The following is a 27,004-nucleotide window of genomic DNA, read 5'->3' as shown; positions in this document are numbered from 1 at the left end:
GGCTCGCCCTCTCCATCCCCCCGCGCCGCCGCCGCCGCAACGCAACGCTCCCGCTCCCGCTCCCGCTCACCTCCGCCCAGCCCCGGCGCCGCCCCGGCCGCAGGAGGAGGGACGAGAGGAGAGGAGGAGGCAGGGCGCCGGCTTAAATACCGCGGTCGCCCCCGCAGGTGCAGAGGACGCGCGCGGAGAAGCCATGCCCGCCCTCGTGCTGCAGGAGAAGGTGAGCCCCCGGCGCTCGGCCCCGCCGCCGCTCCCCCCCTTTGTTTCGCGTGGGCCATCCGGGCGGCCGCAGCCCGGGCTCCGTGGCGCAGGCAGCCGCCGGCCCGGGGAAGGCTGCGGCATCCCAAGATGTCGGGGTGGACGAGGAGCTCTTTCTTTGCGCCGCGCGGCGCTGCTCCGACCGGATCCGCGCGGGAGCAGCCCTGCGGGGCGGGGGAAGGAGCCGTCCAAATGCTGGCGGCGGCTGGAAAGGAAAGGAAATGGCCACTTTTGAAAGATGACTTCGCTTTTCTTCTAGCAGTTGCCCTAAGGGCATGTTCATGTTCAGCCACCCGCTTCTCGTGCCGCTGGCTAGCACCCCGCTGAGACCTGCGCACCGCAGGTCCCAAGCCCAGCCCCTCCCCCTGCTCGGGTCCCTCGCAGTCCCCTTTGTAGCCCTGTTAATGCCTACGCAAGGCAGGAAAGGATTCTGCCCTCTTCTCAGGGCTGGAGGTTTCCTTGTACTTACCTCTGTGGGGATGCGTTTTATTAACAGCTCTCCAGCCTGCTTGCTTTCTGTTGCAACGCTGTGAATAACCCTGTGCTAGGTTGCAGCATGCAAAAATGTGGCTTGAAGCTGAGATTGGGGCCTCACACTGCACCCAGGTAGTGCATCTCTCCAGGGCGTGTGTGTTCCAGTTAGCTGTATATGCTGGCCCTATGCCAGGCGAACCTATTGCGCGCTTGATGATATTGGGGCATAGGGGAGGGGCACATGTGAACTGCAGATGCCAGCTGTAGGCTATTCAGGAATGAAGGGCAATGCATGTAAACAACTTGCAGCCCCTGACTCTGGGCTCCAAAGCAGCACTGCTCACCCCCACCCTCTTCACTGCATAGTAGAGGCAGTGGGAGTCACAGCCCCAAGGGGATGAGTATTTTCTTCTTCCTCCCTGCTTCCTTTATCTCCTGCCAAATGAGCTTCCTTTGTCATGTTTCCTGGACAGAGGTAACTTTGACTGCCTCTGGCCTCAGTAATTTAAGTGTTGTTTGTGTGGGGAAAATTCCCAGTATACTAGCATTGCTACGTGGGCTGTAGTCTGCAGTTCATGGCCTTGGCCTGATTCTGGAATAAGAGTGTCTTTTTTTTTTTTTCTTGCTTCTGCGTCTCATGAAGTGGTAGAAGCTAATCAGAGGGGGGGAAATCCATTGTTTTCATTGCCAGGCGAGTGTCCACACAGGGAGTTTTACTGGCTTAATTGTACCGATGTCACTATGTCGGCATTTCTTCCTGTGTAGGCAAGTCCCAGCTCTCCTTGGCCGATTATCACTTGGCAAGGGAGGGACCTATACCTTCCTGCTGACATGTTGGATGGCTATAACTGGCACTTAGTTTGGGCAGAGCTCTTAGCTGTTTAATCTCAGGATTTGAGAGCAGGCCATCTCCAGCATTTCTGGAAGTTCAGTGGTGCCATGAAACTGCCATTGGCTAGGTAAGGGAAGAAAGGATGGGGAAAGATGGAGCCCTGTGCCAGGACGCAAAGAACCTGGCTAGCTCCCAGTCCTCACAGTTGTCGAGATCCACTTAAAGAGGCAGGATATTTGCTGGCATCTACAGTACAGATGTGCCTCTCCCCTATGCCCCAATCCCATTAAGCGCTCAATAGGTTAGGCTGGCGTGGGGCCAGCATATACAGCTAACTGGAACACACACACCCTAGAGAGATGCATAAACTGGGTGCAGCGTCCACTCTTTGTCCTAAATGAAGTGTTGCTGATTCCAAACGGCAGCGGGAAAACCTGGAGGGTTAATCTGAGTGGAATCCCTGAGTGCTTGCAATCCCTCTCTGTGGCAGGGTTACGGCTAAGTTGCTGGTTTCTGCCCTTGAGACAGGGAGGCCATGTAAGCAGCATGGCCTGATTTTCAGTGTCTCCCTCAAGGAACTGGGCCATGGTGAAATGGTGGCCCTGGAGGGAACTCTGCAGCTGGCAGGCATGTAAGTATAAATCAGCTTTAATGCCTTGTCACCAAGGATACAAATTAACCTTCATGGAGCTCAGGGTCAGTCAGGGTCCCTTGGCGTCTCCAAAGACACTGAGCCTAATTGTCAATTGGGTAGCATCCTCTTGCCCAGTTTGCACTGGTGGCAATGTCTATCTAGGCTTCAGGACCATGGAGAATTGGGCCCTTGAGGGGCTAATGAGCACCACTGAGTCCCCTGGAGTTCAAAGGTTCAGCACTGTTGAAAGTCAAGCCCACTGTGCCTAGGTTCAGACCTGAGAGAGGCCCCCAGTGGCAGTGAAAGCCATTGTGCCTGGCTTGGAGGAGAAGCAGCGGATCCAGCGTTTAACTAAAGGATCACAGCTTGTTGGGTCACTCTTTCCTGTGCCTTGTAATATGCACATGTGATTTGGACACTTCTGCTCGTAGTGGGTGGTAGAGCATCAGAAGAATGACTGTTGTCTCTTGGTTACCTCAGCAAGTCAGTTCTGTTTGTAGCTCTACCACTGATCGCTCTGGGCCTTGTCAGACATTATGTTGTAAGCAGAACAAATATTAACTGACTTAGTGTTGTTCAACTTAGTGAAGTTGTACCTTAAGGCAAAAACCTGCTCTGATTTCTCCTCACAGCTGTGACTTGCCACGGAGGCTTGGTGAGCAGAGGAAGGACTAGGAACTAGGGGAAGGACAGACTCACTGCTCCCACCAGGCAGAGCAAGTACTGCAGCCCCAGAGTGCCTTACACCCTCAAGGTTTCCTGCTGCTGCTTAGACCATCTCTACCCTTGCTGGGAGCAGAGCCAACTAGTCCGAGCAGGAGGCACCACCTCCCCACTGCTGCTCACAGCAGCTCAGCTGGGAGCAGAGCCAGTTGGTCCAGCAGAGCCAGTGTGAGCTGCAGTGGGGAGGCAGTGCCCCATCCCCCCACTCAGATGGGTTAGCTTTGCTTCCGCTGGGAGCGAAGTTGGTGTGAGTGGCAATGAGGAAGTGGTGCCTCCCTGCTTGGACCAGCTGGCTGTGCTTCTGGCAGAGTCGATGTGAACGGTGGTGGGTGGTACTGCAGCCAGCAGGTGCTGCAGGGTTGCAGTGTTTGCCCTGCTGGGTATCCCCGGAGGGCAAGGCACTATGCCTGGGCCCGCTGTGCCCCAGCGTCCCCACTTGCTCACTGCCTCTTGAGATGCTAGAGGACTTCAACAGAAAAGCTGTGAAGAGCGGCCGTAAGTTAGGAGCAAAATTAGGCAGATTAGGGATAATCCTGCCCTGGAGTGGCGTAACTTTAAGATGAATAATGAGCGCTTTAAGTCGCTTAAAAGGGGTTAGCGTGCAGCCAGTCCAAGACTTAAGAGCTCCAGAAGCCGCTTTAAATTACCATGTAACAAGGCTGTCTGTGGCCTCAGGTAAATCACTTCTCTTTCCTGTGCTTTAATTGTCCCATCTACAAAAACGTACCAGCAGCCAGGCAGTCTGAACTTCAGTGACTAACTGGGAGCATTCAGTATTCATCTTGTACTCAGTCATTCTCATCTACAAAACTCAACGCACAGACCTAAGATAAATCCGTATTATAGTACTATGCTCCAGGTAAGGAAACTATATACAGAAGTTTGGAAAGGAGGTTGCTAGGTTTTACCCAGTAAAGTTTGAACTGCCTGAGTCACTCCTTCAGGCAGGATGAGAGAGATTCAGGATTAATATTGGTGATCAAAAAGTGATCAAAACTGCACATCTTAATTTTCTTCACTGCACTGCTAGGTTGCAAGGTTACTTTTATTGCTGATTTAATTACAAAATGAGCTCAGCTGATGGTTCCACAGATCTGTGTATGATCAACATAAAACATTCTGTTAGGAAAGCCAAATGGAAAGAAAACATTCCTGGTAGCCTGCAGAGAACTCTCCATCCCTTTGAACATGGATCAAGGAATCTGTGCTTGGAGGGGAAAAGTCTTGCATTTCACCCTCTGGAAGACTCACCCTCTCCGCAAAGAGTCAGCTCCCTTGGCTGAAGCAGGACAAAATTGGTGAATTTGGATGAAATCTCTCTCTCTTTAAGGGCTGATTTCCTCCTCTGGGAATACATGCTGCATGTATGAGTTCTGCTGACCCTGTCTGTACAGCCCCAGAGAGAGTCCTGCAACCACATGTAGGAGACTTTCAAGACCATTCTTTTCTCTCTGCACCACGTCCACCCCCCTTTCTCCCAGGATATAATATGGTGGTCTGTGATGGAAGGTCAGTTCCTGAGGAACTCCTATAGCTCTGGGTGGACTTCTGATGCTTTCTGACCTAGGAGATAGATGCAGATAATCCAGAGCCAGTTCCTCTTGATCCCTGTAGTAAAAACCAAACTACAATCTGTGCAAGGTCTTGTTTTTTATCTTTATACCAGCTCTCCAAGGATTTCCCTTCAGCCACCAGCACCCTTACTGCAAGGGTGACAAGGAATGGGGAAGCAGTCATGGAAAAGAACTTGTCCAACCTTGAGGAAATGTCAGGTGCCCATGGCATGATAGATGACATCTTTGATGAGAGCTACCGTGAAAAGGAGGGCCCCAAGCCTGCCAAAAGATATGTCTGGAGAAATATCATCCTTATGTCTATGCTGCATATAGGAAGCTTATATGGGATCTACCTGATACCCTCAGCAAAACTGATGACTCTGGGATGGGGTAAGTGGAGGAACTCCTTTATTCTTCTTTGTGTATGTGAGCTTGACTGATCAGTGAGGTTATTCATTTGCCTGGGCCCTCATACAAAGGTGTAGGAGGAAACTGGGTTTGGATAGTGTTGAAATGATGCTCGGTTTAGTTCACAAGTGGTTTTGGTGGTTTAATATCTGTAGTTCACTGGGAGATCCCTGGGAGGAAAGGAGATGGCAGAGAAGTACAAGTCATTAATAGTTTAAAAAGTGAATTCTAATGCATAGGCAAAAATAAAGGTAGGATCATGGCTGGGTGGAAAAGAGATTTCCTATACTGAAGAACACTTCTTGGTTCCAGATATATTTTTTTCTTTTCCATTTAGTATTTTTTCCCATTTTTCACTCAACCTTCATAGCCCCCATCCAAGGTAGTCATATAGGGGCCTTCTCTGAACCTGCCCACTTCTGATGTTCCCTGTGACTTCACCCCCCAGCCCATAGCTGATGATAATGAGCTGAAGAATCATGATACACCTTTGTTTCTGATTTTGTACACTGGGTAGGAAGAGAAATGAGTAGGTATGGGGAGAGAATCATAGCCGTCTCAGGAGACCCTGAGATTTCCCACAGCAGTGCCCTCCCAGTGTGCACAGACTGGGTAGGAGGGGCAGAGAGCAATCCAAGGAGCTAAGAGGGCACAGGTAGGATCTGTTCACACTCCCTTGGGGGGCACAGATGTTTCTCTCTACCTCTCAGAGGATCACATCAGGCCTTACATGATCAGGTAAGTAATCTGCTCTCTGGGGCTCCATTTTTGTCTCTTGCTTTGGCCCTCCAACTCTCAACCCATCTCTCTCTTACAGGGGGCATTAATCCCTAAACTGTGCTGTATTCTCCCCTCTTTCTCTCACTCTGCAGCACAGATGTGGCTAATTTGTGCTCTCACTTCGCTACCTATCTGGCCTCAGGGCTGGTGCCCTTGGCTGGCACCAGTGAAGTTCCCTGGGTTGTGCTGGGATGAATGATGCCTGCCATAGTGAAGACCAATAGATCTGGTCACATGGAAGCAGGGAACTCCCAAGCCCCTCTGGGAGGAGCTCCCTCCCACATCAATATTCACCTTCTCTATTTTCTTAAGCAACCAGGTCACAACGGGGCCAGGGGTTCCCTGCTGCATTAGGGATCGGAGCGTTGTTTGCAAGCATCCATCTCGGATCTCTTCCTTCCCCATCCACTCGGTAACAGGCTGCCCTATTTCTGAGTCAAATGGCCTGCAAATCCGTGGATGGTTGAGCTGACCTGCAGAGGTTCATGGGGGGAGAGATGGGAGGACTGGGAATTCAGTGCAACATGCCTGAAGCTTACAGAGGTGTCAGAATGGGTTGGTTTCAGGGAGGATTAAGCCAGTAGGATCTGAGTCTTGGTAAATAGCAAGTAGCACATCATACAGGTGGCTACTACCAGCTGCAGGCACAGGAGGTGGACCTGTCAGCCACATTTTCATTCTACCATGGTGTCACCCAGAGCACAGGATGCTCCTGGGACTCACCCATGTGTGGACTAGATAAGGGATATGTACCATGGCAATGACTCTTTAGGATGAGAGGCTGAAGACTTTAGAGAACTGGGGATCAAGCTGTGTGTAGTGTGAAGTCAGCCCTAGACTGATCTGTTATGAGAGTAGTACTGCAAGCTGTGGATGAGAATGAGAAATCCCTTTGGAATAGATGGGTGTCCAGCTCAGAGGATGGGTTCTTTGCAATGGTAACCGGTGTCCCAAAATACTTCCCCCTCTCAGATTTTCAAATAACGCAACATCCCCAGGCAGAGCATAGCATTGAACTTTCTTCTCCCAGCATCTCCCATGATGACATGTATGGAGCACTTATGACAGTGATTGTACCACAATTTTGAAAGCTTAGTCCTGTAGGCATGGAAACAGACAGTAGATGAAATTCTGGGGTAAAACTCAGGGACAAGGCACTGCAATATAACATACCCTGTTAGAACCAGGAGAGAGGATATTAACTGGCTGTTAGGAGGGCATGTAAAGAAGAACACTACATGGAGTTGAATCAGAAGGAGGAAAACAGAATAGTCAGCCAAATTGGAAAGAGCCATTCCCCAAGGGCAATATAAACATCCCTGTTCTCGCAGGTAGAGATGCACCTTACGGGCTAACTGAATCAGACATACATAAGCTGTAGCTAACAAAAGCTCACTTCATCAGATGCTATGTTCTTAATAGGAAATGCCAGGGAATCGAGTTGTTACACAAGTAGTATCCTCTCATGAGAGAGGGGAAAAGGAACGGTTGAAGCTGCAAGGTGGAGTTGACTTGGAGGTTAATTCTTTTATCGCTTCCCTGAATGTACAGATAAAAACAGCGAGCCTAACACTTGAGCAAACCTGCCAAACTTCATTAGGCTGCACCTCGTATAGCCAGAGGCTGTCATTGACAGGTGAGCCACCCTGATGGGTGGATGGGATCAGCTCCACTGTGCTCTCTCACAGCTGCTGCCCAGTGCTGGAAGCAAACCTTTCCTTGAATCAACTGAAGGCCAGCCAGGATCTGGGCTTGATCTGAAAATCTCTCTACCATGAGACTTTTTCTGCAGAGCTTTCAGCCTCTGACTAGGGGACTGGAGCAATTTATACCAGAGACTCCAGGTCTCACTTGAGCCTGAATTACACCAGAGCAATCCCATTGACTGCAGTAGTGTTACTCTGGATTTGCACTGCTGGGACCAAAGGCAAAGCCAGACCCTGTGTATTAAGGGTGTTTGGCTGGGTCCACTTGGCAAACCAGACAATTGGACAGTTCCCTGAGAGATCTGGCGGCAAGCTCTTGCTTTGCTGTCCCTTCATGTCATTGCCCAGCTGGTGCTCCTCTCCAGCTGTTTTGCCCCTGGACAGCATCATCCAAGCTGCTTGGAGTTTGGAATGGTTCAAGGCAATGATTCTCAATCATGGTGCCACAGCACCCTGGGGTGATGTGAGATTAAGGGTGCTGCACAATATTAGCACTGTTAGGTGTGCAAACACCTATGCATGATTCACAAGATAAACCCAGAGATTTCATATAGGAATCAGAATATCAAAATGATCCAGATGTGTCACAGTCTTTGCAACAGAAGAATTTCTCCATTTATTTTTATGTAATCAAGAAACAAGTGACAGCCAAGAGCTGGCATATTTTTCCAAGCAGTGGCTTGAGTCTAAAGAGGAATGCCTAGAGTGTAAAAATTTAGCAGAGTTTGTGTTAAACATATGAGCTCCTGGGTGCTCTTGGATCCTTGCCTACAAAGAATGGTAAAGGGTGAGGGGGTGACAGGTGCTAACATACTGATGCTGGCTTTACCCACTAGTACAGCTTTACCCAAGAGCAATGAAGATGCGGTAGCATGGATGTTAGCATGCCCTAACCACCAGAATGCAAACCCTCCAGAGACGTTGATGTACGTGCCACTTACTAGCACATAACTGCACCTTCATTGCTCTTGTTACCTGTTCCAGATCAGTGAAGCTTGCACCTAGACATGTACCTATGACTTCCTTTTGTCAGGTAGATATCTACTTAACCTAGATGCCCTATATATGTCAATCCCAGCAGAGTTGGCTCTGCTTATCTGCCTGTTGTGACAACTAAGTCCTGTTCTGTGTGACTTTTTGGGACTTTTTCCTTTCTTCTTTGCCAAGCATGGACATTGGAGGTCCCATTGACACTTTCACTGAGTCAGGAGCTTGTGCACACTTTCTTGGCTTAAATCCATCTTACCTCTGACCAGGTGCAAGTGCCAATGGCCAGCCTTCAACCCCTCTCTGGAAGTGGCTGCACAGTTCCTGTCAATATATAGTCTGACTGTTTGGGAGTGACAGGTGTTGAGTAAGCACAAAGTGCCAGATCCTAAGCAGCTGCCAACTGGCATAGCTCTACTGCATTTGCTCTTTCAGAAGCTGGCCTGAATGAGTGTGGCTGGAGTGTGGAGTCCAAGGATGGAGAGGGGAGGCTCCACCTGTTTTCTGTCTCTTGAATGACAGATGTTTATATTGGAAAAAGACCAGGTAGATCATCTTGCCTGGCATCCTGGGACCCAGTCAGGATTCTTCCCAACAGTCAGTTTCCCAATGAGTCATCCCATCTGGTTTGCAAGTTTCTCTGCATTTCCACAGATCTGGCTGCCCAGAAATCTCTCCTAGTCTTTTCACTTTGCTTACCTTCATAGTTTTGTTTCCTAGGTATGCTTCTGGCCCCTGTAACTCTTACTAACTCGTTGCCTTATTATGAGTGCAGAAGGTACTACCATCCACATTTTATAGATAGGGGAACAAAGCAAAATTATGATCACCCTAAAGCCTCTCAGAACACCTGTGGTAAAGCAGGTTTGCCAAGCCGTAGGCAAACATTGACTCTTCCTTCCTTACTCTTTGGAGCGCCCCCTCCCCCCTGCTTCCTCCCATCACCTCCTTCAAAATATCTGCATTAGTCATGGCTCAGAGCACCTTTGACAATAACACTATTGTGCACTGCAGTGCTTAGGACTATTGAGCATTGCATTTTTATAAGAAGCTATTTTTACTTCAGCCCTGTCCACCCTGTGTCCTCGATGGTCACACCCTGTTACCCTGCAGAGACCAGGCAACATTCTGGCTATGCCCCCTCTCATTTTCAGTTTGCCAGGCTCCGCATACTAACTTCTCTTCCATCATCACTTAGGCTGCTGACAGATGTGGCAGGGGGCAGGAAATGCGTTTTACCAGAAGTAACAGCAGGTTAGTTCAACCCAGCTCTGCAGCACCTGTATAAATTGCATGTTTCAGCAGGGCTTTTTGGCACCTTTATCTAATAGTCAATTCAATCAGCTATTAATTAAAAACACAAAAAAGCCCCACTGAAGCGCCCAATCTATACAGACATTGGATGAACCAGATCAAACTAACATGGTGCCTCTTTTGGGCATGTGCTGGGCTCGCAGAGTTTGAAGTAAAGTGCCTTGGGGGGGAGGGGGTTTGTTTGTTTGTTTGTTTTTACAGCTGTAAGCAGCCTACATTGTGTCCCCCCTACCCTTCCTCCATTGCTGTTTGCCCTTCTGAGTTCCAGCCTGGTTCAAGTTTCATCCCTGATCTCTTTCTCTTTAGTTGCACAGAACTGCACAGTATTGTAGGCACAAGGAAGTCTCCCCAGTGCAGGGGCTAGCACTTCCCTTTGGTCTCTCAGTATTGTTGCTTCCTGTATGTCTTTTTTCCCATTGTCCTCAGATGCTTACTCTCCACCTCAAACGTCCTACTTTTATTTCCCAAAGCCAAATCTTGTTTGATGTTGTGGTTGTGGGCCATCTGCAGTCTTGTTGGGGCTGAGGCACAGACGGTAATGGGGGTGGGGATGGAGCTGACATCCGAGTTGAGGCAGAATCCAGACTGAGCTAGAGGCCAAGAACTGCAGTGTCCAACCGGGGATCAAAATCCAGAAACAGTGATCAGGATGGGGTTGGAGAGTCTAGGATATGAAGGGCAGCCAGATAGGCTTGGGGGACAAAGCTGAGGCAGGAAGCAGAGTCCAAGCAGTTTCCTGACCCTGCACTTCTCCTGCTTCAGGAGTAAGATATGTTGTGCAGCTGCCTTAAATCTGGAGCCCTGGCCAATTAAGCACACCAGCTAAGAAGCTTCCTCAGCTCTAGCTGGAGCTGCCGAGCTTCTCAGAGTGCTTAACACTGTGTTGATTGGTCTCCTCACCAGCACTTGAAACTTAACTCTTATGCAAACCACACAAACCAGGAACAGTGGTATGAAAAGGTGGTGTAAAGCTCCTATTCCCACTCCCTTGATCTTGGGGGATTTTTCACCCCTGCAGTCCTCCTGTAGTAAAGCATCCTGAAGGTTGCTCTAACCCACTTAGATCTGCCATGGCCATAATGGGCTGTAAATGCCACCCAGAATTGGCAGAGCACCATGGTACATTGTGTCCAAACAAGGCCTTCTGCTTTCAGCACAGCCAGTAGCAGGAAGAAGATGAGGCTTACTCATGTCTATGCTGCCACACCCTTGCTGTGAGGCAGTCCTTCTTGGGGCATTTAGGCAGCACTTGTAGCTCAAAACCCCAGCATTGCAATACAAACCAGCTGCACAGCACCCAGGGATCTATTCCCATATTACCTACTCACTCCAGATGGTCCCTTGTTGCTCTGTCCTCTGAGCTATTGGCCACACCTCCCAATATGGTATTGTCTGCAGACTTAATTAGCATGATGCTAGTTTCTCCCTATCCAGCTGAGAAAAGAAGTTAGGGTATTTCTGGACAGAGATGTCAGGGTTTAGTTTTTCCTATAGTCAGTCCTTCTAAACACTCTTCCCTTACTGAAACCTGTGCATACACAGGACATATGCTGATGTTGAGCTATGGAAAATGCGTCCAAAACAACAGCTTTCTGCATGTCTGAACATTGATGGCCGCATCCAAGCCAAGGGGTTTGCCATTCAGTATGTCCTGGGCAGAGTTCCCAAGGTGCCTGTGTCAATTGCTTTCAGCCTTTCCTCTCCATGTTTTCCATTCTTAATGTCTCATATTTGGAGAATGGATCTTCCTTTTCTGCCAGATGTTTACCCCACTGCTAAACCAATACATGAGAGCTTTTTGCACCCGTGGTCCTGACGTTTTCTGAAAACCAGGGGAATGTCCAGTTTGCTGGGTCCACCAGTCGATCCAGCTGTAGGTTTCTGGCTTCCACCTGTCTAACTATTTATATCATCATCTCAGCAGCATCCTCATCATCAACCACATTATTACTGCTGCTACTCCTACCTTTGTGACGAATGGTTGCACAGGACACTTTATTGCTAAATGCTACACACGGAGAATCCAAAGAGAGCTCCACCCCAAAGAGCTTACAATCTTCTTGTAAGATGAGTTGCAGCAGGTGGAATCAGGTTGGGGGACACAAGGGTGTAGTCACAGCTGTGCCTGGTGTAGTAAGCTGGGGTCACACAGCTCCAGCTGAAGTAAGTGTGAGCTGCAGGTACTCAATGTCTTTGAAAAATCCGTTCCAGGATGTTGGGCACCCAAGATTTTCCAAATTTCAGCCTTGGGCTCCTGCCTGAGGCTGTGCAGTGAGTTGGCAAGAGAGCTGGATTTACAAGACCTGGCTCCAGGACATAGGCTAAACCCAGCAGGGACACTTGTGCTCTCTTCTGCCTAAGTCTCAGCACTGCCCATTTCCCTTTTGTTCTTTCCCTTCCTGTATTTGTCTGCTGTTCATCCATCTCTTCCCCTGGGACGTGGTCTATTCCCATCATATAGTGGGGGTTTGTATCAGAGACGCAAACCTGGCTTGCTTCTTCGGTAACTGTGGTTCCCTGAGACCCTCCATTATTCTGTTGGCTTTTTGCAGTACTTTATCTACAAAGTAACAGCACCAACGAGAGCTGGCCCACACTTCCTCAGGCCTGTGTTCAGGGCTAGAAATAGGGCTCATTTGTTTTTGATTGCCATTAAAGTTGAATGAAGATCCTACAGTCCCATTTAGTGTCCAAGACACTCTGTCTCCTCTTGCACAATGTGACCTACCCCTAAAAATGATCTGATCTGGATCTGTGCCTTGTTTGCTGGTCCAGGATGCCATTTAATCACATAGTCACTAGTAGAGAGCATATGGTCTTGTGGATAAATAGATGAACTGGACTTCTGAGTTCTACTCTTAGCTCTGTCATGGACAAGCTGTGTGACTGTGAACAAGTCAATAAGCCCGTTGAGTATAAATGGGTAGGTAGAGCTGTACCTTGTGATCTAGTGTCAATAAAATGTTCACATAGTACCTTGTGTCTAGATACCTACAAGGATGCTAGTGATTTCCCTATTTCTCAGAAGCCTCACACTCTTCAACCCTCTCTTCTTGCTTCTTTTCATGCTTATAACAGGGTTCTAGAAAAGAGAGCCAGCCAAAAGCCGCCCTCTCACCCTGATACTGAGACGGTGGATGTGCTTGATTGAACATTCTCACTTTTTTGTTCCTGTCTAATTCTAGTAGGATCCAGCAACCTGTCAAAATGCAGTGAGTCATGCTCCTGTCAGAAAGAGGAAATACCAAGAGCTTCCTGGCAGGAGCCCAGCTCCTGACCCAGCTTTGCATATCCAAGCACTTCCACAAACAAAAGCCAAGCATCCGGGTGCTTTTTCAAAGACAAGACTAAGCCCCACACCTTTTGATGGCTTTCAGGAAAGACAAGTAAGGACAGGTTTAAAACTCAGGAAAATTTTTTCTGAATGGTTTGAGCCAGTCCTTGGCCTCTGAGAAGTGCTTAAGAAGATCACCAAGGAGTCCAACATGGTGTTTTCCTGTCAGCAAACCAAATACAGACCAGAAACAAAGCCCCAGGTCCAAACACCTCCCTTCCTTCCTCTCTTCACCATTTTGGAAGTCCAAGTTGGAGCTTTGTGGCCGAGGGGGACATCTCTATAAACATTGCTTATCATCTTGTGTTATTTTCTGCTACAGGCTTACGCTGCCTCTTGATGTCTCCCTCTTCCAGCAGATTTCTGATTTTTACCGTAGTGGCATGAATCTTCACATAGATGCAGATGCAGGAGAAAGTGACTGGAAGCTTACTTTCAGGAGTGGATGGGGCAGCCAATAGAGAAATTTGAAGAGGGGAGAGATGTGATCAGCTCAGCAGACAAGGAAGATAACTGTTGTGGTGGTGTCTTGTAGAGAGCTGAGTGAGATGTATTTTACAAGCCAGAGGAGAAAGTAGTATCAACTGAGGCAGAACCTGAGCCTGAAAACAGATTTGGCTGTGAGGCTGGAAAGAAAAAGATCTTTGAAATACTGAGGAAGCAGTATTGAGAGACTAATAGATTAGCCATTGATCAGTTTGAACTAAAGACCAGCATGAAAACACATGGGCATGTCTCAAATCCAGCAAATCTTTAAAAATGTGCAGGATAACTACACTTGTCATTCTTTATCTTAACTGCTAGCACAATGCACTTTGCTGGCATTCAAGGCAGGTTTGGTTAAAGGCAAGTTAACTGGCCGTTAGGCATTACCAAACCAACACATGATTCCTGCTCATTCACATCTGCGGAGATCAGTGAATTTTTAGTAAAGAGGAAGTTTCCCACAGGGGATTTTGGGAGGTGAAGCTTACCTTCCTCCAGAACGCTGAGCAAACATAAATTATTTTGGTGTATGTGAGTGCAGTCTCCATTATCTTTAGGCTGATGATTGCATAAGTGGAAAGGTAGGATAGCAAAGGACCTTGTTTCTTTTGTCAAAGTATTCAGCTCTTCCTCCTTTCGTAGTTGTTTGTTTTTCAAGTGCAGGTCTAGGTTGCAGTTCTCAGCTAATACCCAACACTCAAATGAGAAGATACCAGTCTAGCTTTAGGGCCAGTTGCTCTAGGACTAAATTAAATTGGCAGGATGATGGTTTGAGACAGAAATGTTCACAAACAGATAGTTTCATAGTTTGTAGGGTCGGAAGGGACCTGAGCAGATCATCTAGTCCGACCCCCTGCCATGGCAGGAAAGAGTACATGACAGGCAAGATGTTCATCTAACCTTCTCTTAAACACCCCCAGGGTAGGAGCCTGCACCACTTCTCTTGGAAGCTGGTTCCAGACCCTAGCCGCCCTGACTGTGAAGTAGCGCCTCCTGATATCCTAAACCTACCCTCTGCCAGCTTGTGACCGTTATTCCTGGTCACTCCTGGCGGTGCTCGGGGAAACAGTGACTTCCCCAATGCCTGCTGATCCCCCCTGACTAGTTTATAACAGGCCACAAGATCCCCCCTCAGCCTTCTCTTTTGGAGGCTGAACAGGTTCAGGTCCCGCAGCCTGTCCTCATAGGGCCTGCCCTGTTGTCCCCTGATCATACGAGTGGCCTCCTCTGGACCCTCTTGATGCCGTCGACATCCCTCTTGAAGTGCGGCGCCCAGAACTGGATGCAGGACTCCAGCTGCGGCCTGACCAGTGACGCATAGAGGGGGAGGATCACCTCCTTGGACCTGCTTGAGATGCATCTGTGGATGCATGCCAAGGTGCAGTTGGCCTTCCTAACTGCCTCTCCGCACTGCCAGCCCATGTTATCTTGGAGTCAATGATCACTCCCAGATCCCTTTCCGCCTCCGTGCTGACAAGAGGGGAGTTCCCCAACCTGTAGGTATGGTGCTGGTGGTGCTGGTTGTTCCTCCCGAGGTGCATCACCTTGCACTTGTCTGTGTTGAAACCCATCCTATTCTCGTCCGCCCACCCTTGTAACCTGTCTAGGTCCGATTGTAGCCTGTTGCATCCTTCCAATGTACCCACGTCCCCCCACATCTTAGTGTCATCAGCAGATTTGAACAGGGTGCTTTTTACCCCCTCATCCAAATCGCTGATGAAGATGTTGAACAGCGCGGGCCCGAGGACCGAGCCCTGCGGAACCCCACTGCCCACGTCCTTCCAGGTTGAGAATGACCCAACCACCACCACCCTCTGGGTGCAGCCCTCCAGCCAGTTGGTGACCCATTTGACTGTGTGGGTGTTGACACCACAGCCCCCCAGTTTCTTAATGAGAACAGGGTGAGAGACAGTGTCAAAAGCCTTCCGGAAGTCCAGGAAGACTATCCACTGCTACCCCTGCATCTAATGATCTGGTGATCTGATCGTAAAAGGCCACCAGGTTGGTCTGACAGGACCTGCCACTGATGAACCCATGTTGGTTGCCCCTAAGCATGCAGTCTCCTACTGGCCCCTTCTGGATGTGTGCCAGCATAATTTTTTCAAACAGCTTGCCTAGGATTGAGGTGAGACTAACCGGCCTATAGTTTCCCGGGTCTTCCTTCCTGCCTTTTTTGAAGATGGGGACCATGTTGGCCCTCTTCCAGTCCTCTGGCACCTCACCAGAGCACCACGAGTGCTCGTAAAGTTGTGCCAGGGGACTTGCAATGACCTCGGCCAGTTCCTTTCACAGATAGTGATGTGTGCCTGAGAGAAAGAAGGGCATTTTTATCCTAATGTTTCTGTTTCCCTTATGGATGGCATTCCACTTGGCTAATTCCTTAGCAAGCCCTGGGAAAAAGGCAGGAGGGGGAAAAAAAAAAATCGAATTGGTAACTTTTCTGATCTTTTCCACCAATAAGCTCTTTTGTGCAAGACTTGGAAGTGATTGTTGGGTTTAGAATTACCTACTGTGATGGATCAAAGGGCTGAGCAGAAGGGAGGATTCGGAGGCAGGGACAGAGCAGGTTGAAATAGTTTGGGGTTTATGAAGAAGCTGAAATATAGGGCTTGGTTGGACAGCCATTTCTCCCAGTTTTCCCCTGCTGGGATATTTAAAAGATGTTGAGAGAAAATGAGCCTGTGTCTGCTTTATTTCCTTTGATAGTTTAAAAACACCTGCCAGATTCTGTCACAGATAACGTGGATACTATGTAGTGTGCTGAGATGTGCTGGAGTGGGACAGGCAATAGGCATAAATATCAAATACGATTAAGTGCTAAAGCGATAGATAGTTTCCAGAGTAACAATGTGGGAAAAGATCATCTCCCACAAGGTATAAATGCACAAGAGGCTTAATGAGGCATAACAGGATAGAATTAATGAAGAAGAAGAGACTTTATCCTGATTATCAGAAGACCAAGGCCTGTCAGACTATGGAATCATTGCATGGGGCAGTACTGGAGATGACAATTCTTTCTTCTTCCGGAGCAGGTTAAACAAATACCTGAGCAGGGCAGACAAACATTTGTCTAGAATGGATTGGGTAGGGTCGATCCTGCCGTAAGGTTGGGGAATGGATTCGATCACCTCTCTCAAAGTTCTCTTCCATCCCTATTTTCTATGGTTCCTGTACCACAGTATATAAAAATACAACATGCTAATAAATATAACTTTCAGATAATGCCCTTACTAGGGAGAGCTGCATTGTTATTATAATTCTTGCCTTTCACTCGAGGAGCTAAATTGACTTTTCCTGTCACCCAGGAAGTGTGTGACACCGCTGGGATTAGAACTGATTTATTCGGAGTCCCAGCGCACTGTGGTAACTGCAAGACCAGCCTTCCTATTTCCGCAATTATCATAATTATTTAAAACCAGATTAGAGGGTGTATATATAAAGGATTCAGTGAGACCTCATGTCATTTCCTGCCTAATTCCTACAATTATGGATCTTAGCAAGTTTCTGTCATGCCTGTATAAACTGTGAAAGAGGGTGTTCTCTTCTATTGAACCAACAGAGGCTCTGCACCTGGGCAAGTCACTGGTTTGTTTTTTTTTTATTTATTTTTTTTCCCCCTCTTTTTTTGTCCAGGTATCATATGCTTTGTGGTGAGTGCCTTGGGGGTAACCGCTGGAGCACACCGCCTCTGGAGTCATCGGTCCTACAAAGCAACTTGGCCCCTCAGAATCTTCCTGGCCGTTGCCAACTCCATGGCCTTCCAGGTAAGACTCTCTCTCGGATGTTGCCAGCCTTTAGAAAGAATCATTGGAGCCCAAAGCTGTAGAGACGCATACAATAGGGCAGCATCTTAAAAGCAGATGCTTTTCTTGTATTGGATCACCTGAAGAAACATTGTCCTCTTCGAGTTTCAACTCCAGCGTCATGTTTGAGTTCAGTTTTTTCACCTTGCATCTTAAATTGGGAGACTTTGAAACAAGAAATGCTGCCGAGATGGAGTGAGAGTTACTAATATGAGGGAACTGGCTCAGGACGTGCGCTAGTAGGAAGTTCTCCCAACCACATGGAATTCATTCTTCTCCTGCTTGTACAAGAAAAGGCTTCACCCAGTTGCCTGGGTGCAAAGTGAGGTCTCATGGATCCAAAGCACAAGTCATACTTTACTGGAAAAAGAAAGTCCTTAGCCTGTTGTGTTACAAAAGATGCTGTGAGTGGTGCTCTATCATGGGTAGAAAGCAAAGTAAGACCTGTGGCTCAGGACAAGAATTTTATGGGATCTGACTGTTTTTCTCTTTACCCAGTTACTGGTTGTGTTTGAGGCACTGCGTTATCTATCCTAACCAAATGGAGTCTTGTTCATCAAGACTTCGCGTGCTGTAATAGAGCAGGTTGGAAAAAAAAAAAACTGTTTCTGAATTGTTCAACTTTTGAAGATTAAAAAAATTCCTATTTCTCACCTGGATAAAACCAAAGCCTTTCCGAATTTTCTCAAAAAACCAAGAGGAAACAATACCCAAGGATAACTAGTAACTTGGTTAGGACATTCACCTGATCAATTAGGTTGATGTCTCTGCTGTTGTTCTCCAGCATCTTAGGTGAGTGCCTTAACCACCAGGCTATTCTGAAGTAGGTTGCTTCCAGTCTCTCCTGTTAGAGCTGCCCCACTTAAAATCAACAGTCAAATAATATTCTTTGAAGAAGGGACTTGAACATAGGTAAGTGTCTTCCACAGTACAGGCAAATGCTTTAACCACTAGACCATCTTGGAGTAGGTCTCTCTCCACTCCAGAAATTCCATCTTGGACCTGAGAACTTCCCTGACAAACTTTTTGTCAAAACTGGGTACTCTCCAAGAAAATTTTCAGTTTCAAGAAATCAGTCCCCAAAAAAAAAATAAAAAAAAAAATTAAGAAGTTTCCTGGCAGCTTTGTTCAGAAAAAATCATTACAATCAATGTCAACAAGCATTGTTCTCCCGTGTTTTCCCTCCCACTGAGTAATTGTTGTGTGGTTCTTACATCCCATCTTGAGCAGTTTGTTCTGGTGCCACACTTGGAGATGAGTCAGTGGATTAGCTGAACATTGGGTGCGGTTTAATTTTGGTAATTCCCATGTGCCCAGGAAGCAGCTAATTAAGGCTGAGTACCAATGGACATTTGAGTTTGGTGCTTTCTGGTGCAAGATGGTTTCTCAAGGAGGTGAAGAAAGATTAGGGAAATCACATGGGATAGAGACAGATTCCAGTCCCCACTGTCTGGATTGCTTAGACATTAGTTGGGTAAAACCTGGAAGTAATCCTGAAGACAAAGACAGACACCTAAAAACTCCCCCTTCCCAGCTGAGTACCTTAACCTTTAAGTTACAGATTGGGCTCCATCTTTGTCTTTGAAGTTTCTCTGGCTTCATGGACCCAATGATCTCACGAGGCCCCTTCCAGCCCTAAACTTCTGTGAATCTGTGACTGATTTGCGTCTGCACAGTGCCTTAACTTGAAGAGGATAGGTGAGGGGTGCCCCTACCCAAACTCTGCTGGTGGGTTAGGCCCTCTCTTAGAAAGTTTGAACCTGCTCAGGCTGTGGAGGACCTTGAAGCCCAGGTCACTCATATTCTGGTCAAGTGTTCTCACTCTTAAGTTATTATGCAAAATGTGGGTGACAGCAGAGGCATCCTTACTGGCACTCAGTAAGTGCCTTCCCTTAGGAGCAGACTTGGCGCTCTGCATCCTGAGGGACCTAGAGGTGCCTAAGGTATGAGCCTGACTCGAGCATCTGAGCTCCAAGGGAGGGCCTGAGTTGGGAGACATTCATAGACTCAGTGTTCCCTATTGACTAGCTGGAGGTAGCTCCCCACCCAGCATCCAGGCGCTCTGAGTTGCCCTTAGGGGGCACCCGGTTCTTCCCATTGATATAAGGAGCCAGAGAACCGAAGCCTGTTTCTTTGAATCGCCCTCCTACAGCAAGGGTCCTAACTTTTTAGGAATTGCAACACCTCAGTGGAGGCACCTAAAAAATCAGTATGGACTCTACCTGCCTTTTCTCTGTATCACACTTTTCCCATCTCTAAAATAGGAATGGTAATGCTGCATCCCTAATTTGTAGGGGGTATTGAGGAAAAATCCCATGTACATATGAGGCTAAGGATATTGCAGTGATGGTTGCCATAAATGTGCCTGAATAATGCTATTGTTATCCATCTGTAGGATGGGAGGACATTTACCTAGCTTTTCAAAGTACTTTGAGATCTTTTTATAAAGTCAGTAATGTAAATACAGATATTTTTATTATTATGATTAGTTTGGAAAAAATATACCTTACTTGTTAAAATGTTAATAATTTTATTATTTTCCAAGCTGGTTTTGTTCTGATTTATGTTTAACAGAATTTTATTTCTATGAAGGTGGTATTTCATTTTTAATAATTCTCAGAATTACTTATTTCCATTCCCAAACCAAAATCTTTCATTTTTGAAAATGTTTGATGCCTAGCACACACATGCCACTGTCTGCTTAAACTGACCAGTCAGGTTTGGAAATGCAGAGGAGGAAAAGGAAATCAAGGCCTAAAATGGATTGATTAAAAGATGAGGTTGAAAAAGGGAATCAACATAAAGGAAAAAATCAAAATGTTTAAAGCAAAAATGTCTCTTCTTGAACTGGAGCCAAGTTTGTTTGTTTTGCGGGGTTTGTTGTTGTTGTTGCTTTGACCAATCTTTGAAGTAAATGATGTGAACTTTGAAATCAGTTGGATCTAGATGCTTGATCTGTGTAGGCAGCTTCGTAAATTCCACTAGACATCTATCTGCAGACATAGAAATGCTTTAAGCAAATTTGGCCCTAACTCTGTGCATTGCTGATTTTGTAAGTCTTCTGCCCACATTCATTCCAGAATGACGTCTACGAATGGGCCCGAGATCACCGTGTTCACCACAAGTTTTCTGAGACAGACGCAGACCCTCACAATGCCAGCCGCGGCTTCTTCTTCGCCCACATTGGCTGGCTGCTAGTGCGCAAACATCCTGATGTCATTGAAAAGGGCAAAAAAATAGACCTGTCTGACCTGAAGGCTGACAAAGTGGTTATGTTGCAGAGGAGGTGAGCTGTGGGGTGCTTGTGCAGTGAAGGGGGAGACTTAGCTTTCCTACTCTACTCAGATGTGCTGGGAGCCAAAGGGACTCAGACCTATCATGTATCGTTATAAGCCAAAACCAGCCTTCACTGGAATCCCCTGTAGCAGGGGAGTCGAACTCACCTGGGCCCTTGGGCCAGATCTGAACTGTAGGACTCCTCACAGGCTATGTTCAACCTGGGGCATAGGGTTGGCCACTGTGGCCACTATGGCAGCAGTGGCAGGTCTGGTAGTAGAGAGGGGTCTGGAGGCATTGAAGGGTCTGGTGGCAATAGCAGCAAGAAGTCTGAGGGCAGGGGTCTGCCAGCAGCAGGAGGGGATCTGCCAGGGGTGGTAGTAATCTTGGGGGCAGTGATGGCAGTGAGCCAAGCTCGCCACCCATGGCAATGGCCAGTGGGCGCCAAAGGGCCCAGAGTTCTGAAACGGGCCCCACTCCGCCACTTCCATAGTGGACCAGATAGAGCAGCTATGTCGGCCCCATGTTTGACATATATCTACACATATGAAACTATATAATCAGCTTTCAAAATCATGCATTTCAGCAGGGGTCAGCAATATACCCAGTAGTGGAGGGGTATGTAGTGGGGTGTGGAGCGACCCAACTTTGGTAAGTTGTGGGCAAAGTTTAGGACTTGGCTGCTTCTGCTGCTTCTCCCTGCTACCCAGCTTTAGTGCAGCACAGAAAGAGCTCTCTCTTCCCCAGAGCCTCTGCCACCCAATTTACAGCATGGCACAGGCAGAGCACCTCTCGGCTGAAGTGCCAGACACCCACCTGTGGCACTGCAGAGATCCTCATCTGCCAAAGTCTCAGGCACCCAGCTGCAGTACGGCACAGGCAGAGCCCCTCCACCTTCAAATGCTGCTGAAGCCGTATCTCCGTGGGCCAGATCCAAATGCTTTGCAGGCTGGATCTGGCCGGTGGGCTATAGGTTGCTGACCTTTGTGTTTGCAATACCTGGTCCCTACTTTGTGAATCTGTGCAGAAGTCCATGACGGAAAGTTTCCAACTAACTGCAGTTGAATATATACATAAATACATTAAACCTTCTTTTTTTGGAGGGAGAAGGGAAGAGCTGTAAAGTCAGCTCAGGACAGACTGGGTACACCACTGCTGCGGTGCTGTTGCTTCCCTGCCACTATTGTCTCTACAGCCTGCCAGGGATGCAGTCTTACCCTGGGCCTACGACAGACACCGGACAGCTAGGCCTAAATTCCAGCATCCTTTGTCTTGTACACCTTCTTGTATACCTGCATTCCCATGCCATCTACCACCTGGGGCCCTGGCCTCTTCCTCTGGGCCCAATTTCTCCCCCTAATTTTATGCACCCACTCCCTGATTATTATTATTATTTTTTTTTTTTGTCTTCCCCTGGTGCAGGGAAAATAGTGGGGTCAAAAGTAGAATATTTCTGTGTTTAACTTTCTTAGTGTCATTACAATTAGCATTTCTCCCCCTTCCTAAATACTGACCCTTGTAAGGGTTCTGAACAGGCCAAATCCACACACCTTCCCCTAGTGAACCCTCCTCCCACTCACTGTCTCCCTCCCTTCTCTTTCTTGGCAGGTACTACAAGCCTTCAGTGGTGATCATGTGCTTCTTGGTGCCCACCATAGTACCCTGGTATTTCTGGGGGGAATCCTTGGCCATCAGCTACTTCATTCCTGCTATCCTGCGCTATGCTGTAGTGCTCAATGCCGCCTGGTTAGTCAACAGTGCGGCCCATATGTTTGGCAACCGGCCCTATGATCGAAACATCAACCCACGGGAGAATCGCTTGGTCGTCTTGGGAGCCTTAGGTGAATATGTGATGCCTTTTTAGATTCTGAAGCACCTGAAAAACTGACTAATACAACTAAAACCTGCTTCATTCACCATTGAAATGTAGCTGTTTCTGGGGTGCAACACAGCAGCTGCTTTATGGGATACAGTAATAGTGTATGAGTTTGGGGGAAGGGGAACATTGTATCTAATTATAAACCTAAAGAAATGGAGTTTTGGACGGTGGGAAGTGACCGATTACAATGGGCCAGATTCTCAGCTGATTTAGAGTAGTATAACTGCATAGAAGTCAGTGGAACTTTACTGAGTAATCCCAGCTTACTCCACCTCTGATTGCCACCCCTTGTACAACAGCTGATTTCCAGGCCAACCTGATTGATGGAGATGCTTCTGCCCTGATGCTCTCTGATGCCCTCACTTGCTTGGAATGTCTCACCAGAGCATCTTTGCTAACACCGTCAGTAGTGGGATAGTGGGGACGCTGAAGTGGAGAGCATCCACACCATAGCATTTTCTACTCAGAGTATGGAGTAGAGAGCATAGTGCCAAAATTGCTTGAACCCAGATTTCACTGGTGTTTCCACTAATGGAAATGTGCTGGGGAGAGGCCAAAAGCTGGGAGATTTCCCTGAAAACCCTCATTGTAGGCAACGCCACAGCATACATGGCACTAACTTAACACAGGGCCGGGTTTTGTTCCCAGTGAAGTCAAAAAGCAGATCCCCCATGGATTTTGGTGGACAACAGGCCTATGGACTTCAGTGGGTGGAGGCTGGGGCTTGTAGTGGAAAGAGTTAAGGAAAGCACAATGTCTTTTCAACAGAAATTTTGGGGGCACAGTGCTTTGAGGGAATTCAAAGTCAGGTTTGGGTGTTTGCAATGTCTCTTCCCTGATTATTCTATTTCAGGAGAAGGATTCCATAATTACCACCACACTTTCCCCTTTGACTATTCCACGAGTGAATTTGGCTGGCACTACAACTTTACAACAGCCTTTATCGATCTTATGTACTTCCTGGGTCTGGCCAGCGACCGCAAGACGGTGTCCAAGGAAGTCATCCTGGCTCGGAAGATTCGGACTGGAGATGGGAGCCACAAGACTGGCTGAGTGCCCACTTCTCTCCTGTCACTTTTCTTCCCTCCTTTATTTCCCCCCCTTAAATGAGCTGGACAAAGGTTTAATGTTCTGTTTTACTAACTACTGAATAATGCTACCAGGTTGATGATGATAATGATTTTAACCCACTCCCACACTGTGTTTTCAATTATGTATTTTAAGACCTATAACTTTGCTTTTTATAATGCTAAACCACCTCTCTCCCTCTTCTTCTTTTCACTCTTCTTTTGTCAGTCTTTAATAAGATCTCTCTCTCTTCCTTTCCCCCTCTGACTCTTCCATCCTTTAATTTTTTGTGTATCCCTGGCAGTGAGCTGATAGAAAGTAGCCTAGGGAATATCATGTAAGCTGGCTGTGTAGCATGAGTTGCAAGAGATCTGTACCAACCAGCTAAAGACTTGAGCCAAAGTCAGTGACTCTTTTCCCAAAAACTCTCCCTCTCCAGCCTCTGTTTCTCTGACCTTCTCATGGCTGTTGACTCTTGGTCTAATAAAGCTGCTTTCTCTGGGGCATGGCAGCCCCCTTGCCTTTCCTTGCTGGCACAATGTTATCTCCCAAACATTGGCCCTACTTTTCATTTGAGGAAGCTGAGGGAAGTTGTGGCTGGGCCTGGAGAGGAGACTCCTTAAAGCTTGCATCTGGAGGGATGCAGGCAAGTGTACTATTTGGCTATAGAACATTGCCCAGGCCAGACTGGGGAGCATCATCTGCCTTGCTGTAGTATCACAGGCTCTCCCCTTTCACTGGCCTGAAGCATCTCTATGCTCCACTTGCCTTGAACACACAAAAAAAGCAAATACCGGACTCCAAGCTGCCTACTTCAAAAAACTGGAGAGGGACATCTGAGAAGTAGGCAAGGGACATGTTTTTCAATGCCTTGAAATATACTTGGCTGGGAAAGTTTTTTGGAAGTTGCAGAGCAGGCCACTGGTACATTTTTGCCAGGAAAAGGAACTCTTCCTAAATCAAGAGGCTGAGAGAAGCTGGAAGGATGCAAACCAAAGCTCCATTGCTGTTTTAAGCTGCTTTACATGTTAAAGGATCTGGGTGCAGCTGATGTGCTCACATCCCTCCAGTAACCAAGGAGGAAGCAAGAAGATACTCCAGAGGGGCAGGGGAGAGCTGTATTTATCTGCATGAGATTCACACAGTCTACTAACAAGTTCTGGATAGAACCCAACACCAAACCAGGCAGCACAGAGAGGGATAAAACAAGAGAAAGGGAAATGATACCACATTTCCAGGCCATTCCTGACCCCTTCCTGTCACAGGCCATCTAGAAAGCAAGGCAGGCTGGGAGTACTGCACTGTATCTGTAGATCAGGCATGGACTTGGGTCTGAAGAGCTTTCCTGCTTAAAAGTGCAGCAGGGCACCTTAGGGGGTTATGATCAACTCTCTCAGCTCCTCTGAAAGTGATTTGGGCACAAATTAAGAACACTGCCCATCAGATCCTGATTTCTGCTAGTGGGGGTTGTGGGGGAGCCCTGACTTTGGGAAGCACTAGAGCAGCTGTTGCTGGCACATGCATCTATTTGCTGAAGCATCTCCTCATTGTTAGTCATCTAAACTGTTCCCATACATCTCCGAGATATGAATGTCTCTGGCAGTGTTGCTGTTTGCTGAGCCATTCTTAATCCCAGGTAGGACCTGAAAGCACAGTAGGGTGTGTCCATTGCCTCATTCCTTGTCATGGCAAGCACATTTCTCACTTCTTAATGGCATCTTATAATGGAGTCTTAAAAAACTGATTGATTAAATGCCAGTTATGCTACCTGAGGACCTGCAACATTTGTGAGCAGATGATTGAGAGGTGTGTTTAAAATCCTCCTGCATGCTATGTCCAGAACAGTTGTAGCTGTCTGGGATGGGATTGGTGTGTTGGGATCCTGTTCCCTCGGAAGGTCTTCACGAGACTGCACCCAGTTTATTTCTGTTAGTGGTGGTAGTATTTTCTGCTCAAATGCATCCAAGCAATAGTGCAGAGAGTTGCCAAGGGCTGAAGAAAATGGACAGTTCTGGATGCTTCTTGGAGGTGGGGCTGAGGACCTTAAGGCCTCTTGCATTTGGTCTGGTGTGGAGGCATGTTGCATGTCCTCAAAGCAAGATTCGGAGAAGGGGGTCTTCAAGGGCAGGCTCCATTCTCTCCTCTGCATGTCTCAAAGGTGGTAGAAGCCAGTAATGTACATAGCAAAACCTGAATACTGGGGTCAGCAGAGAGCTTTTGCTATTATATAAAATGTTGGAATGAAGATGGCTATGACTTTATCCTACCGTATAGAAAAAAGTCATTTAACAACCCTGGGCCAGCTTCTTCCAGGTCTAAATCCCATTGAAGTCCCTGGATTCTACACCAAGGATGAATTTGGCCCATCCAGCATTTTCCCTCCCTTTGCCTCAAGATCTTAACATGTTGTGTGACATAACCTAGAGCACATTCATGTGCCATGACATACTGCAGTGTCTAACCTCTTCTCAGAAAAAAGCAGGCTTTTTTGATTCAGGGGTTCCTTTTAAATTCCCAGATCCTTGATCAGGTCTAAATATCCTGATGTGAGATCAAAGCCAAGTAGAAGTAACCAAACTGTCCTGATGTTTGCTCAGCCACTTTGTGGGTATATTGGCAAATATCTTTGGATGCCTTAAATCTTCAATATACATTGAAGCATTGACAACTATTGTAGGATTTGTTTTTGTTTTGGTTTTTTTTTTTGTTCTGAGTTACGGAGGTTGGGGGGTTGCTTAATTATTTTATTGCCTACAATAAATTGTGGGTGCATGTGACTTCGAATGTAATCAGTTACAATTTCTGTTAGATTAAGGAACTTGTGTAGTTTTTTTGTTTTTTGGGTGGTTTTTTTTGGTGGCAACATGCTTGTATTCTGAATGCATTTTCTGTAAGTTTAACTAAATTGAGTCAGAAAGAGAGGTGGAAGTCAATAAAGCAGCTGTGGCTCCAAGTGGTTAGAGCAGCAGGATTCCTGGTTATAATCCTAGTCCTGCCCCTGACCTGCTTTGTGGTTACAGGCAAGTCACTTAATTTATTTGTGTCTCAGTTTCTCTATCTACAAAATGGGGATCACACCCTACCTCACAGGGATGTTGTGAGGCTTTAATACTTTTACAGCACTGTGAGATCATGAAATGGGAGGTATAACACACATGGTGGTAGCAACTGCAGTAAGGGAATTGACTGCAAACAGCATTCTCAGCCCTGACTGTACCACGAAGGCTGGATTTCTGAGTGCTGGATAAGAGGAAAAAGGATTGGGTTGGAAAGTCGAGTCTGCACATTGTCTAAGCTCTGTTGTTATTGAAAAGTGAGTAGAATACAGGTTTCATGGCATAAGGTTTCTGTATTGTAGGATCTCCATGTTTTGTGTACTGAAAAACTGTTTTTTGAAATAATTTCTACTAATTTGGAAGCAGAAATCTGGTTGTGCTGATCTGAAGTGTTGTTTGTTCATAATAAAAAGGTTATTTTAAAACTTGA

General features: G+C 47.2%; 1 protein-coding gene across 1 annotated transcript; it reads left to right on the top strand.

Annotated features, from left to right (window-relative positions):
• SCD (stearoyl-CoA desaturase) lies at positions 1–27,004 on the top strand. The gene is made up of 6 exons (XM_090056969.1): positions 1–220; positions 4,588–4,867; positions 17,126–17,256; positions 20,376–20,581; positions 22,180–22,412; positions 23,304–27,004. Exons 1-6 carry the CDS (start codon positions 194–196, stop codon positions 23,501–23,503), a joined length of 1,077 nt encoding a protein of 358 aa, XP_089913095.1. The 5' UTR covers positions 1–193; the 3' UTR covers positions 23,504–27,004.

The sequence above is a fragment of the Crocodylus siamensis genome, chromosome 7 (genome assembly GCF_052110815.1).
Source record: "Crocodylus siamensis isolate JL-2025a chromosome 7, ASM5211081v1, whole genome shotgun sequence".
Classification (NCBI taxonomy): domain Eukaryota; kingdom Metazoa; phylum Chordata; order Crocodylia; family Crocodylidae; genus Crocodylus; species Crocodylus siamensis.
The sequence above is the reverse complement of the archived record's forward strand: the minus strand, read 5'-3'. Positions and strand labels throughout refer to the sequence as shown.

Bases quoted from the DNA above. Each gene is read 5' to 3' on its own strand.
- SCD (XM_090056969.1), top strand. From the start codon at position 194: ATGCCCGCCCTCGTGCTGCAGGAGAAG. The intron at 221-4,587 runs GTGAGCCCCCGG...TCTTTATACCAG, and splicing joins CCCTCGTGCTGCAGGAGAAG to CTCTCCAAGGATTTCCCTTC. The intron at 17,257-20,375 runs GTAAGACTCTCT...CATTCATTCCAG, and splicing joins CCAACTCCATGGCCTTCCAG to AATGACGTCTACGAATGGGC.